General features: G+C 35.6%; 2 protein-coding genes and 1 long non-coding RNA gene across 5 annotated transcripts; 2 read left to right on the top strand and 1 right to left on the bottom strand.

Annotated features, from left to right (window-relative positions):
• The first annotated feature begins 3400 nt into the window (after window positions 1–3400).
• Window positions 3401–4165, top strand: LOC110871489. 2 transcript variants are annotated; one of them, XR_002553783.2, is made up of 3 exons: window positions 3401–3480; window positions 3691–3771; window positions 4122–4165. It is a non-coding gene; the product is annotated as an uncharacterized LOC110871489 (long non-coding RNA). The 2 variants fall into 2 exon arrangements; XR_004865509.1 differs by having other exon boundaries at window positions 3691–3781; window positions 4122–4155.
• A 6188-nt stretch (window positions 4166–10353) lies between these two features.
• Window positions 10354–11812, top strand: LOC110873764 (glutathione S-transferase T3-like). 2 transcript variants are annotated; one of them, XM_022122753.2, is made up of 3 exons: window positions 10354–10728; window positions 10774–10895; window positions 11049–11812. In XM_022122753.2, exons 1-3 carry the CDS (start codon window positions 10493–10495, stop codon window positions 11795–11797), a joined length of 1107 nt encoding a protein of 368 aa, XP_021978445.1. In that variant the 5' UTR covers window positions 10354–10492; the 3' UTR covers window positions 11798–11812. The 2 variants fall into 2 exon arrangements, with proteins under 2 accessions (XP_021978445.1, XP_021978444.1); XM_022122752.2 differs by having other exon boundaries at window positions 10354–10895.
• A 1726-nt stretch (window positions 11813–13538) lies between these two features.
• Window positions 13539–14279, bottom strand: LOC110870592 (pectinesterase 1). Its single transcript, XM_022119776.1, has one exon. The coding sequence runs from the start codon at window positions 14277–14279 to the stop codon at window positions 13539–13541; it is 741 nt and encodes a 246-aa protein (XP_021975468.1).
• Between the last annotated feature and the right edge of the window lie 586 nt (window positions 14280–14865).

Genomic DNA, 14865 nt, shown 5'->3' on the forward strand with positions numbered 1-14865 from the left:
ATTGAAGTTTGAGGAAGTTAAGAAGAAAGTGGGAAAAACTGAGATTTCTAATCAGTTTTATAAAGAAAAGGATGAATTTGATGTCGAGAAAACATTCAACGGGAATGTTAAGAAGATATTTGGGAAAATGTTGAGTGGGAGAGCTAAAGGGGTAAAAGATTTTTATGCGACTAAAAAGGCAACATACAACCCTACGGCTCAAGAGCTGAAAGCCATCAAGTCTGAGAAGACTTGGATGGAAGTCTGTTTCCCATGATAGTCGAAGGACTACGCCGGAGATCCCAAGTTTATATCGTGGATCAGGAAATGGCATCTTTCTAGTGTTTGAAAAGTTTGTTTGTAAGATTTTGAAATGTGTTTAATGTTTGCAGGATGAAGGACTACGCCGGAGCTTCCAGGTTGGTAAGTGCGAAGCAGGAATCGGCATCCTGATTGGTAAAATGGTGATGTAGATGTAACATTCCAACAAGTGGTATTGTGTGTTTTTACAAGTGGTTATTTTTACAATCGGTTTAGAGGTTGCTTGATTGCAAATGGTAAATCAGGGACATTAAGTTGTACTTGATTTACTACATATGGGTAAAAGATAGACAAGATGATGAACCACATCCCCGTTCTTAAAAATGATAAACCTACAAGTGGTTTTTATCAACACAAACCCATTTTTCGGAAAAGTCATTTCGATTAAAACAATCTTAAGTGTTTTGAAATCTAAATGAGAAAATGGTTTGTGATAGGGGGAGTTCTGATTGTTTGTGTCGAGTGAATGGCGATTTGATGTGATTCAGTGTCAGTTGTCAAGTTTCTGTACAGTTTGTATTGTTTTCTATGTTTTTCAAGTAGGTCAAGAGTCTTAGTTGTCAAATTTTCTTTGAAATGTGTTTGCATTTTAGGGGGAGTAAGAAATTTAAGAAAATCCAAAAACATTTAAAAATTTGAAAAAGCCAAAAACATGATAAAATTCAAAAATGGGTTTCGTTGTAAAAAGAGGAAATGATAGTACATCAGTGGACTATCACGACACGCTAAAGAAATGTAAAGTCAAAATGTGATAAACAATCTTACTGCGGATGTGTCAGTAGATTTTCACACATTTAGTAAGTTGAAACGAGATATAAACCTAATTCAAACTTGCTTAATTCGTGGGTAACTATTCTTGGATATATGGGTAACCCCCGAAATCTTGTTTGAAAGGTCCCATATTCTGAGATACTAGGTCTTTATGCTCAGTGATATCTGGGGTATTATCCCGGGGCTTCTGCTGAATGGAAGTTCTGACCTAGTCCCCGGATAATACTTTCTACATATGCTTGAAAAAGCTTCGCCCTCAGCATGCTGATGAAACAATAAAATTGATAGTCGCTGCTGTTGTAATCAAAAGATCCTCTAAAGGGGACCCACCAAAAGTCGAGCCGTCATCTCTCTGCTGAACGGAAGTTCTGACCTGAGCTCTCACGGTTTCGCATCTACCCCTATACAGATATCAGCTGTGGTATACTCACCTGTAAGACTGAATATTTGGGATCTGGATACAGGAGTATATTCAAGTGGAGTGATACACAATTAAGTTTAAGTCTCTAAAACATTAATATCGTATCTCGAATCGATTGAAATCTGTGTGAGAATTTAAGTGGACAAACATACTGACAATCTAGGTAAATTGTTTAAAGCTTAAAATGAAATCAAGCTTAACGGTGTTAGTGACATGTATCATAAACTGATATGATCCTCTTACACGAACTCACAAAAATATGTTTGTAAATATTTCATTCTTTGCATTTTATTTCTTTTCATTGAAAAATCCAAAAAGATTTTAGTGTGTTTTAGCTAAATTTTGAAAAAGTCAAAAAGATTTTCGACAACTGATGTTGGAAAACTGATTTTCAAAATTCCGAGTGCTAAACATGATGAGCAGCATTTGAGGGGGAGTGTTGGTGTAAATCTAACTGTTTTCGTTAAATCTAACCTTCTTCAAGTGGTTCATCATAGATATTTGAGAGAGAGCTTGAGTTGTTGCGATTATAAGTTTGTTTAGTGAATATGAGAGTCAAGTGTTGGTGCATAGTTATTTGAAATATTTGTGAAAGAAATTTATTTCGGGGTTGAGATTGTGCAGGTAGCCAGGTTTCAATATCTGAAGATCTCTGATGGAAGAGAGTCAAGTTTCTATTCTGGAAATCAATCCTGAAAGAATGAGTAGAGACAGGTTCTGATCCTAAAGATCAAGTCTACCGTTGATGCTGATGAACTTAAGGAATCAAGAGATCTGATCAAGAGAATTAGAGTGTTTTAAAGCCGGACAACGATCCTGAAGATGTTACTGAAGAACAAAAGAATGCCAGTAAATCGAGAGGGGGAGTCTGAAGATTGAAAGAAGATAAAGCCCAGAGACTGATCTAGACTGAAAATGTGAAGATACAATTTTGGAGTCAAGGTGTATTGGGGACTCCATCAACATCTGAGGGGGAGTCTGTTAGTGCACTACATCTGTTGATTTCGTCTAGGTGTCTAGGATCAGGTCTTACATCGTATTGTATAGCATAGGGCACGAAATACGAGAAAACATGTGTTTGTATGGGTTGTATAGGCTAGGTCCGCTCATATGAACATTAGGGTTTTGGTTCGCTTATTTGGCATGATGGTCCGCTTATGTGGACTTGACTGGTCCGCTCTTATGGTCATATGACACATAAGCGGACCCAACTGCCTATATATAGGAGTCGTTTGAGCGGACCTCAGAACATTATTGTTGGATTCCACGCCGAAGCTCTGCCGGTGTGACGATTGAGTTGTAAAACGTTTCAAATCAATAAAACAAGCAGTTAGGAGGAAGAAAAAGCTATATCTACTTGCATTTCTTATTATTCCGCATCTGAAACGCAAGAGACAACCTCTGAACGACTCGTTCGGGTCAGCAAACGATCCTACAATCTTGGTAAATTAGTTTTCTTCTTTTCCACATATGATTTTGCATCAACGATTTTATCTGATTCATCTATTTTTTAGCAAATAAGTCTATAAAATGTTTATAAGGTTTGTTGTTTAGGGATGCAAAAAGTCAAAACCGTGTTGAGCGGAAAAAGCCCTAACTGCCTTTTACCGCCCGAAAGTTAGCGGTAATCAAACATCCAGGAATCTTCTTTACGCCGCCACCGGAGAACTTTCTCGAAGAAAAATGGTTGAAGAAGCTTGTGACGGTGACGATGGTTTACAGGGCACCATGAATCTGTGAGTTTATACCCTTTTTTATACTTTTATATGAGTATAGGTTTCGTATTTGTTGTGTTAGATCTGGAATAGTGATATTTTATTGAGTATCTGACTATTATTAACTGACTGATGTGTGTCCTTTGTACTATAGACCCAATAAAAGTTATTTATGGTTCATCGGCTAACGACTGAGACACCGATGACGGCTGAGGATGGTGATTGTTAAGGCATCTCTGTTAAGGCTTTGTGTTGATTCGAGCAGCTTCACAGGTTTCGTTTATTGTATGAAAATGAAAAACCATTGAATTTAATGTAGTTAATTTGGTTGAGATTGAAAGTTCTTTAGCTAGATTTGACAAGGGAATTTTGAGCTTGAGAAGACTACAAAAACTAAAATGAAAAATGAGCTAAAGACAAACATTTAAAACAATTAACCATATGTATGTGCATTTTGTTGATGTCATTGTATGGTTTTTATAGATATTTCATTGATTGAGATGCGGGAACATATAAAGAAACGTCCACCATTAGCATTAGCAACGACTGAAAATTTTCCACAATGTATGTGAGGGTAAATTTTCCACGTACTTCTGAACATTTACTTCTTCAATATACTATTTTCCTTGGATTGATTTTTATGTTATTTAAACATCTTGTGACATTTGTCTTTTTTCTGTTACCGTCAAAACACAATTTGGTGAAAAGTTGGAGTTGCAAGTATGCCATCTTTAACTGTGATATGTTTAGTTTTGTTGTTTAGTTTAGAGTGAATCTGTGAGATTTGTGGCTAAAAAGCTATAATTTTGATTATTTTCAATAGCTGCTGTGTTGAAGTAAAAAAATACTATTTATGGTTTGTTGATTTGAATGGTAATTGAAGAACTTTATCTCAAAGTATGTTGGTTGTGCAGGGTAATTTGATCGAATTTAAAGAAGCGAAGGAAGTTGGTTCGTCAAATTAGATTGGTAAGCCAATTTTTATTGAATTCTGAGTTTATTGAACCAAGCCGATTTAACTGTTTACCAGACAGAAAAACAATAGAAAGATAAGGTTCCCTGTTAAAGAGAAAGTCAAAGAGAAACTTGGATTGCACAAGGACGCCATAATTGGTGGGTCAACATCGGCTATTAAAGACGCCATGGCTGCTCTTAACCAAGGATTTATGAAGCTTGGACAGGTGCTATAGGCATAGATCCTACTCATGATGATGCACCGGGGACTCAGTTTCAAATTATAGTCCCTAGACAAGCAAGGCACATGTGTATTCTAGGCAGTTTCAGACCTATTTTAGTTGTTACAAACCGGTTCTAGCAGATTTTTAAACTGGTTACCCAGTTTTTTCTGATTGAGTGCGCTTTGCTGCATTCAAGGCGGTTTGGCTAGGCCTCGCCTCAAAGTTGTAATTGTTTAGATTATGTTTTACTTAGGCGTTTAAAAGCATGGTTTGTATGAAGAGCATGAATATGTTTTATGGGGGACTGATGTATAAAATTTACAATATTGCAGGGCCACAACAAATGGATTACTGGTATATCTTGGGGACCCGTACACCTCAGTTTGCCATGTCGTCACTTACTCACCCCTAGCAGAGATGGCGATGCTAGAATAAGGTACATCACATTAAGAAAAAATGTTATTTTATATGTCCGTATTCCAATGCTTAGAAGTCTGCAACTCCACCATTAGGGATGTCTTTTTTTACCATGCAGTAATGATTTTTATTAGTTTATCATTTTTTCTTTTAGTTTTTTTGTTGTTAGCTTATCTTTCATGAAACATTATCCTTTAATTAATAAAGCATTTATGATGTTTGGGACGCATATCTGTAAGAGATGATTGGATACCCCTACCCATACATTATGTTATACTTTCTTTGTCAACAATTTTAAATTTTTTCAGATCAAATCGTTATTAGACGTGCGAGTAGGGTGTTCTAACAGGTCATATGAGTAAAACAAAAAAACTTAGTTACAAGTGAAACGGGTCACAAGTCGCACCACATCTATTTATAATACACATCGTCCTTAATACCTTTATTTGAAAAGTTAGAATATAATTGTAATTATATATAACACATTAGTTGTTTACTCCCTCCGTCCCACTAAAAGTGTCATATTTTGAATTTTCAAAGTCTTTATTTATAAACTTTGACTTTAATTATATATTTTTTGTGTTATATAAAACTTGATGAAAATTAACCCGATAAAAACACTTGTAAAACACACTCAAATCATATAACTTTCATCAAGTATTATCTAACACAAACAAAATTATTTAAGGTCAAAGTTTATAAATAAAGACTTTGAAAATTCAAAATAGGACACTTTTAATGGGACGGAGGTAGTATAATATTTTTCTAAGAACGAACAGAAAAGGGTTTTCACGTCCAATACTCATGGTTGTTGCTGGGACCATATTCATGCATGAGTAGGACTAAAATGAGGCTTTTGAATACACAAATGCTGAAGGGACTATGAACTATTGAATCTTACTTGGCATTTTACAAAAAAAAAAAAATTATTTTACTTTTATTCGATGTATAAGTTAATTGGGTGGGGTATTGGTTTAAAGTAGGCAGGGGGCTGGGTAAAGAATAAACAACTAGGTAATGGTTAAAATGGGTCGGATTGGGTATGGGTCCAAACGGGTCGGGCTGGGCCAGTTTACATCATGGTTATGGTATATAACAAGTCGCTAAAAGGCCGCAACAAAGCTCGGGAAGCGAAGATCGTGGTCTCTCAGTGTTCTTAAAAGTAGCAGAGCTATTTCAAATAGGGTGTTATATGGTTCGTGTTTGGGGGTTTGTGGGTCGAACATGACACAAACTTGAAAATTATTTTAAGACACACGAAACTTAACATGACAGGAACACAACCTTTTTCACCTAGAAATTTCGTCCTTTTCTTTTAAATACAAGCGTCCACAAATTTTTTTAATGTTTAAACTATAAAACCCAATGCTCTTCCTTTTATCTTTAAAATTTTGGCATTGGATATTGCAAATTCTGGTCATATAAATATAGATGTTGACCATGGAAGATTTTTAATAACAAGTAAATGCGCTTTAGTGTGTTTGTTAACCATACCGATGCTACAAATAAGAAAATTAATGAACGTAACGTAACTCTAATCCATGACAAGTGTCTTTACCAAGTGGGTTAGCCCCACATTGGCTATGTGTTTATTTACTTGATTGTCAAATTAAAGACGATAGTATATTTGAGATGAATCCAACATCTTGGATATTGATAACTTTTCAGCAACCGTTTGATTGATTACCCGTTTCTAATTGCTTTTTATGCTTGACTGGCATTGCATCATAAGAATACTTGATGACCAGATCACCACATAGAGGATTGAAAAACTAACGTAATACTATATAATACAAGATGATTGGAAAACTAATAGAAAATTTAGATTTTAGTTATAACCTAACTTAACCGAACCATCTCATGCACACCCTTAGAATTACTAACAAGTGTTGTGTTTTTCGTTGCATCGCGAATTTGGTTTTGGTTATGGCTCAAAACTGAACCGCTCCGTATATAGTTCTAAACTCACCAACCTAAGTGATATGTTTCCCGCCGCATCGCGCGGGTAAAAAACTAGTATATATATATATATATATATATATATATATAGGAACAGGATCAGGAGAGAACACCTCAAAGTGTGAGAACGATGAGAACGAATCTCAGCCACAAGATCTTAGTGTTTTGTGGCTAAGATTGATGCGGTGGCATTTTTGTAAATACTATGGGCTTTGGAACTATCAGGAGGGGTAAAATAGGAAGATCCAAACAAATGTGCACATGCAAATCATATGCAATTTCCCTCATCATATTTAAATGACAATAACTTTTTTATACGTGATTATTTTTCGAAAAAAATTACACCATAAAACTAAGTGTTTTTTTATCTTTCCAACGAGTATACTATTGATATCCTTTTCGAAAAAAACTAACTGGGTTTTATGGCGTTTTTATGAACTGGGTGTTTTATGGCGTTTTAAACTATGTATTTTCATGGCGTTTTTTGAACTACATGTTTTTGTGGCGTTTTAACTAGGTATTTTCATGTCGTTTTTCTGAACTGGGTGTTTTATGGCGTTTTCAACTGAGTTTTTTTCATGTCGTTTTTTCTGAACTGTGTGTTTTATGGCGTTTTTAACTGAGTATTTTCATGACGTTTTTCTGAATTGGGTGTTTTTATGGCGTTTTATTTGAACACCCAGTTCATGTGAGTGGTTTTTTTGACAATATTACCCCTTAGTGTAATTTAGTATCAATGCTTTTTATGTCAACGGTCCACACGGGTTATTTTTATGTTCGTTTCGACATGAATTTTCGTAACGTTGTTTTGAGATCGAAGAATTGTTTTAAACGTTTTTAAACCATTCGTTTTTTTCTTAAACCGCCCGATGCTCATCTGTAAATATACCATTGCAACGTGTTGTTTTCATTTACGTTTAAACCGACCCGATGTAATGTGCAGCCGTTGTATTTATCTTTATACACGTTTTGGTATAAATTTTGTTTGAGTAACTTGGTTTTCGTATACAACGACGTAACTTTTCCGTAACGTTAGAATATACCGTAACCACATGGTTTTCTTATCGTCATTTTCATAATTTGATTATATATATCTATGTTTTGAACCCATACGAAGCATGTGGATATAACCACTAGTTTAGTACAAAAGTGGTTCTAGAGATGCGTCTAATTTTGAACTTTTCATTAATTAAAACCAAGGTTGGAGTACTCGCTAGTCGCTAGTCGGCCGGTGAGGTGGGGACTAGCGACTACTCGAGATTACTCGGGATTAATCGGATCGGAACTTTATATGTAAATTTTATTATTTTTATAAATATGTATATATATACTCACACATCCTATCAATGTAATTCTTAAAAAGATAAAAGTAGTTCAAAATACAAACTAAACTTACATATAAGTCATAACATAACAAGTCTCAGTACTTAAATTCAAACATTAACAAATAGCTCAAATGTAATCGTCATCCCCGTAGTGTTCAATGATTTCGACACCATCCGACTCGTATTCAATCTCCTCGTCTACTTCATCCTCTTTCTCCGATTCAAATTCTTCATCATATTAGTGTAAGGGATAAGGAAAACGGGCTAAAGTTGTAATCTTGGGCCTGTTTTGTAAGGATTTCAATGGGCCGACTAGGGCGGCTTGGACCGGCTTTGACCGACTCACGATTTTTTGACTGATTAGTGAAAAATTACTCAGTAGGAGGCCGACTAGCGACTAGTCGGCGATTAATCGCCGAGTAATCGCGATTTTTGCAACACTGATTAAAACTCAATGACATGAGAGAGTATTTTGGTCCTCCACTTGTTTTTCTCTTTTAGTATATGTAGATGTTGACTCCTTTGTTTTCTTCGACTCAATTCATTCATTCTTTCACTCAGGGCAGTTGTATCCCATGTTTTCTTCGCCTCAATTCTTTCATTCTTTTAGTAGACGTGTTCACATGTAGAAGTTTGAACTTCATGGATATCCACAAATTCATAACGTTAGTTTTATGTACACGTGTTTCTTTTTTCTATAATGAAAAAAATATCTTATACAAAAGGTGCTACTATTACAAAGTTATAATCGCCCCAATGAAAGATCTATAAATTTGTAATTTCTAACTACATGAGAGGTAAACAAAGCATAAATAAATACAAAAAAGTGTAGTTAGAAATCCATACATGACCTTCCATTTTCAAAGAATGGAGATCATAAATCACTATAGGAGTTTTTTGTGATACTTCTTTCAACATTTAATGGGTTTTGGTTTGTAGAATAATTTTATTTAAAGAATTGTAATCTATGAAATTATATTAATATTAAGGGAATTGGAATTAATTCAAGTAAGATGCTCCAATGGGTTTGGTTTGTAAGTTCATTAAAAGATTGCGAGTTAAAAAAAAAGAAACCGAACAACTGAATTTCCCTTTAGTTAACCTCATTTTTAGGGCTGTAAACGAACCAAACGTTCAGCGAACAGTTTGTGAACCGTTCGGCGGTAAGTTCGTTTATGTTCGTTCGATTAGCTTAACGAACGAACACGAACAAAAAATTATGTTCGGTTAGCTTAGCGAACGAACACGAACACAGGTCTCGTTCGTTCGATTGCGTTCGTGAACGTTCGATATTATGTTCGGTTACGTTCGTTCGTGTTGGTTTGATTATATTATAAAATAATAAATAAGAAACATTTTATCTAAACATATTGAAAACTTGAAACCCTATTTTTTTCAAAGTTAGCTAAACTTTGGACATTCTAAGACATTATTTTGGGATAATTATGTCAAAGTTAGTTAAACTTCGATAATTATGTCTAAGTTAGTTAAACTTTCGATAATTATGTCTAAGTTAGTTAAACTTGATTTATCGTTCGGTGGTTCTAGAAGATTTCTTATGTTTTGATTTATCATTTGATGGTTATATTTAACTACTTATATCCAATGTTTAAAGATAACAATGTTTATTTTTTATTTTCAAGCTAAATGTCCGTTTATATTTGCTTGTGTTCGTTTGTGTTCATGAACTGTTCGTGAATAACTTAATTTCTTTAACGAACGAACACGAACATAAACTTGTGTTCGATACGCGTTTGAGGCTTTGTCGGGCTTGGAAGAGGATATAGAGACTTGGGAGAGGAGGTCAAGTAAGGTTGTTAAAAGTACGTAGCGACTTCTAGTAAAACCTTTGAACCTAGCGACGGTGGTGGCATCATTGGTTTAGGAGCCACTTCTGATTATCTTCAACAAATTCCGAGAAATTAGAGTGTGTAGTACAGATGGATGGGTTTTTTTTGGTATCTCTACCAATGGAACTTAATTGTTAAAATTCGATCACATATTGGAAGAAATGCCGAAGTCCTCGAATGAATGAATTTAGTGAAACGTTTTCTGTTGAAATATTACCCTCTGACCCCCCGTAACGGGGCGTTTTTTTTAAAAAAAATTGCCAAAAAACGCTGCATAACGCCGGAACCCCCATTACATGGGGCGTTTCCGGGCGTTTTTTTTGAAAAAAAATGGCTCCGGCGTGATTTTAAAAACGCTGTGAATTCGAAAGATGCCAAAAATTCGACCGTTTGGCAACGGTCAAAAACTTATTTTTTTTTTAATTCTAAATTTTACCCACTATATATATATCATTCCATTTTCTCCAATTTTTTATAAAATTTCTACTACTTTCTCACCCACTCTCTTCTATTACTTTATAAAAAAACCTCCACTTTCTCCTATTTTTTTACAAACATGCATCCATACCGACCCCCGTTTGGTGGCCCCGCAAGACCCACGAACCCGAACACAACCCAACCGCAAACCCCGTACAACCTACAAGACATGGACCCGAGCTTTTTAAGTTACGCGGCTTACTTGAGTGGCGCCCCTCCTTTTGTTTCTCCCACCTACGGCTTTGGTCAAGCCGGCGGGTCGCAACCGTCACAACCCGAACCCGAATCCGAACCCGATGTCGAGGTCGTGCCGGAGTCGCAACCCGAACCGGTGCAAGACAAATCGAAACGCGGCAGAAGGTCGCATAAAAAGAAGGAAAAGGATGAGCCTCGACGTGCAAAAACAACCATTAAATGGACGAAGGACGAGGAATACACGTTGACTCGGGCGTGGCTCGATATTTCGGAGGACGAAGATACCGGTAAGTTATTTTTTTTTATTTTTTTTTTCTGTTTTTTTATATTCTGTTTTTTTTCTGTTTTTTTTTTCTATTTCATATATTCTGTTTTTTTTTTCTGTTTTTTATATTTTAAATTTCAACTTATATTTTTATTTTTTGTTTTTAAATTTGTAGCAAACTTTCAAACGGGCCCCGTTTTTTGGGATAGGGTGCGTGCACTCTTTTATAGCTCGTGGGGTCAAGGCGAACATCGGGACAAGGATTCAATTTCTAGCAAATGGACCGACATCAACAACAAATGTCACGCGTTTCAAGAAGTTTACCAACGAAACTACGATAATCGCCCGAGCGGTGAAAGTGACGTCGGGGTTTTAACAAAGACTTTGGAGGAGTTCGATAGGACGAAAAGCCCTTTCACGTACTATAAGTGTTGGGAGCTACTACGAAAAAGTCCAAAGTGGGCGCTTGTTAATCCAATGACGACAAGTAGTAGACGCCGGGCTAAAAGGTCAAAAACATCATCCTCCGCCGACCCGTCAACTCCGACATCCGATGCCCGTAATGTTGATTTAAATGAAACGTTGGACGTTGACGAGCAATTTCAAGACGAGTTGGCCCGACCCACCGGTAGAAGAAAGGGAACCGGGAAAAAAACGGTCGAGTCGTCTTCCGATCTCGGCCTAAAGGATGATTTCGAGGAGATGAACCGTCGTCTCCAAGATATTCACGACCTCGGCCACAAACGTTGGGAGATTATGAAAGACCGAGTAGTTGAAACCAAAAAGTTCAACGAGTTGCAAGAGGCGCGACAAATGGAAAAGGACATTGAGTTTTTGTCCAAACCGATCGACCACCTCCAAGGCGACGCGTTGATCTTGGCTCAAATGCGTCGCCAAAAAATACGTGAAAAATATGGACTTTAGATCATCTAGTTTTTTTTTTTTTTCTGTTTTTTTTTCTGTTTTTTTTTTCGGTTTTTTTAATTTTCTGTTTTTTTTTTGTATTTTTTTTCAAGTATTGTAATTTATATTTTAAATTAATGAAGACTTTATCTTTTATATTTAAAAAAAAAAATAATTGTCAAATGATTGAGTGGGCATTATTGGGATAATGCCCCACTACACCTTTTTTTCTATAATGCCCAAAGTATGACTAGGCGACACGTGGCGCATAATGCCCCATGTTGGGGGCATTATTCTTGTTTACCATTACGCATGGTCTTATCAAGCAAACATGATTTTTTTTTATGGAATGAATTCTAGTTCTAGCGAATTTTAAGAACCAAACGGATCTTAGGTCACCATACCAACATTGTTATAATTTGTAATTATGATCCTGAAGGGCTGTTTGGCAACTTCTAAATGGATAAGTGCTGAAACGGTAAGATGTCTAACCCATTAAGTGTTGAATCAGTAAGAGGCACAAATCATTAAGAGCTAGTATAATGATTAAGCAGTCAGAGGCAAGTGTCTAATCAATTCAGATAAAAGATCTTAACCATTCAGATTTAGAGAGTGTTTGTTTCAGCTCTTAATAAACTTTTAATGGTTCAGACCTCTTATTGATTCCGCACTTAAAGATTCAAACTCTTTGTTTCGCGAGAGATGTCTGAATGGTTCAGACCTTTTTTCTGCATGGTTAAGCGTTATAGTAGCTCTTAGTGGTTTAGACCTCTTACAAGTTCAGCATTTAATGGTTTAGACCTCTTACTGTTTCAACACTTACCCATTCAGAATTTGCCAAACAACCCCTTAGTATAATTTTTAACCATTCATAGGCAAATGTCTGAACCATTCAAACTAGGGGTGTTCAAAATTCGATTCGGATTTGAAATATTCGAAATTTGTCTCGATTCGAATTCGATCGTTATGTTCGAATTCGAGTTGATTCGTATTGTGGTCAAGTATATAAATTGAATACGTATTTATGATTTTCAATTCGATTTGATTCGAAATTCGAATTCAATTTGTATATATATTTTTTAAGATATGTATATACACACACAAACATATATATAGACACACATACAACTTATAGACTTGGCCAAAGTATGCACTACATCCATAAGTGATAAGTTTGTTATTCATAACATTATTAAACCTACGGACAAATAGTCATACTACTTATTTCTAAATTTTTATCTAACCTAAATTTTTATAAGTAATCAACATATCTTCTAAATTTTGGTGTTTTAACATATTGATAGTTAATTAATTTTGCAGATTATTATATTTTATGTTGAATATAATTAGTTTGTAGTAGCATAAAAAGTGAAATTAAAATAATTCGTTGTTTAGGGTGAATTTGAATTAAATCGAATTTATTCGAATTCAGTGGGAACTCGATTCGAAATTGAGTTTCAAACTATCGAATCGAATACAGATTCAAGTAAAAAAAATAAAAATTTGATTCGAATAAATAAAAAAATTGTTATTCGATTCGATGAACACTCCTAATTCAAACATGCAGTTATGAAACAAACAGTCTCAATCACTAAATACTTAAGTACTACCCATTTACATGAGATCTAAACCGTTAAAATCCTATTAAAAACTGAAACAAAAAGCCCCTTTGTAATATTTTTTGTAATTACAAACACAATGGTAAAAACAAAATCATGAAATTTTTCTAGTTACAAACACAATGGAAAAAACAAAAACAAAATCATGAATCTTGATATAACTGAAACCCAAACCGGTCAAGTAACCCTTTCATATTAGCAAGTATTGCTAAACTATTACTCAAGTACACACTCGACCTCTTCACCCTCACCTTCACCTCATCCCCAACCATCGATCCCACCTCCTCCAAACCCTCCACACACCTCTCCTGATCCGTCATCGCCGCGCTAATCCACGTCATCAAATCCGCCACACTCCCCTCCATTGTCTCCCCATCCCCGTTCACAATCTCCACCGCCCGACTGAGTCGACTCACCGCATCATCAAACAAACTCACACACTCTCTAAACATCAAACCAGTATATAAATCATTCACTTTCATAACTAGAGTTTTTGACATCAACGACACATTAACAACCTCATTAACCGCGAGGTGCAACGTAATGTTGAAAATCATCATAGGATCAACGTCACTGGAGTTAACTGTGCTGACGTGAGCTAAACATGACTCCGGATGCTGCGTGACTGCGCACACGGAGTTAATAACTGAAACTGATTGCTCGGTACTCAGCGGCTTGTAACTGCGGTTGTTGTGTGGGTGACGCTGGCGAACAACTTGAAGTGTGATAATTGTGCCGATGACGATGGTGAAGATTGTTAATGTAATGACGACAGGAATGGTTCTACGGTGTGTCGGAGCGGGAGGTTCATGGTGAGCGGCGGACGTTTCGCCATCCGGGTGTACTTTGTTGTAGCCTCTGATGTAGTTGATGGATTCTTCCATGTGTGAGGGTTTATGAAGGCGTGTAGTATATGAAGGTTGAAGATGAGTTTATTAATGTAGGTTAGGTTAGGTTAGGTTTGTTTTATTTAATTTATTATTTATTATTAATATAAGTATATAAGTTATAAATATAAAAAATGTAAATGAATATGGGACATTCAGTTGATCTCCATAAAAAATGCATGTAGTGTTTCATTCCATGATCATCAATTTCTTAACCTCTACAATGAATCTTTTTTTTTTTTTTTTTTTTTTTTTTTTTTTTTTTTTTGTCATACATTCTGCAATAAATCTATTTTTGTCATATGTAAGTATTTTGCAACTATAATTGAAGTAATCAAGAGTTGACCGGAATTTGGAACTTGATATCGGCGTTTCGGAAAGCGAATGAGTTTAGCTATTCCACACTGGCGAGGATTTTTTTTTTTTTTTTTTAACGGCAAAAATTCTATATATATATAGAACCCAGTAAGGGGCTGGAAAGAAACAATCCCAAAAAAACAGAAGAGAAAAACTAATGACACACGACCTTTTTACCATTCCAATATCTGCTTTGGCATGTAAGTCTACCTTTAGTGCTAGCGGA

The sequence above is a fragment of the Helianthus annuus genome, chromosome 8 (assembly GCF_002127325.2).
Source record: "Helianthus annuus cultivar XRQ/B chromosome 8, HanXRQr2.0-SUNRISE, whole genome shotgun sequence".
Taxonomy (NCBI): domain Eukaryota; kingdom Viridiplantae; phylum Streptophyta; class Magnoliopsida; order Asterales; family Asteraceae; genus Helianthus; species Helianthus annuus.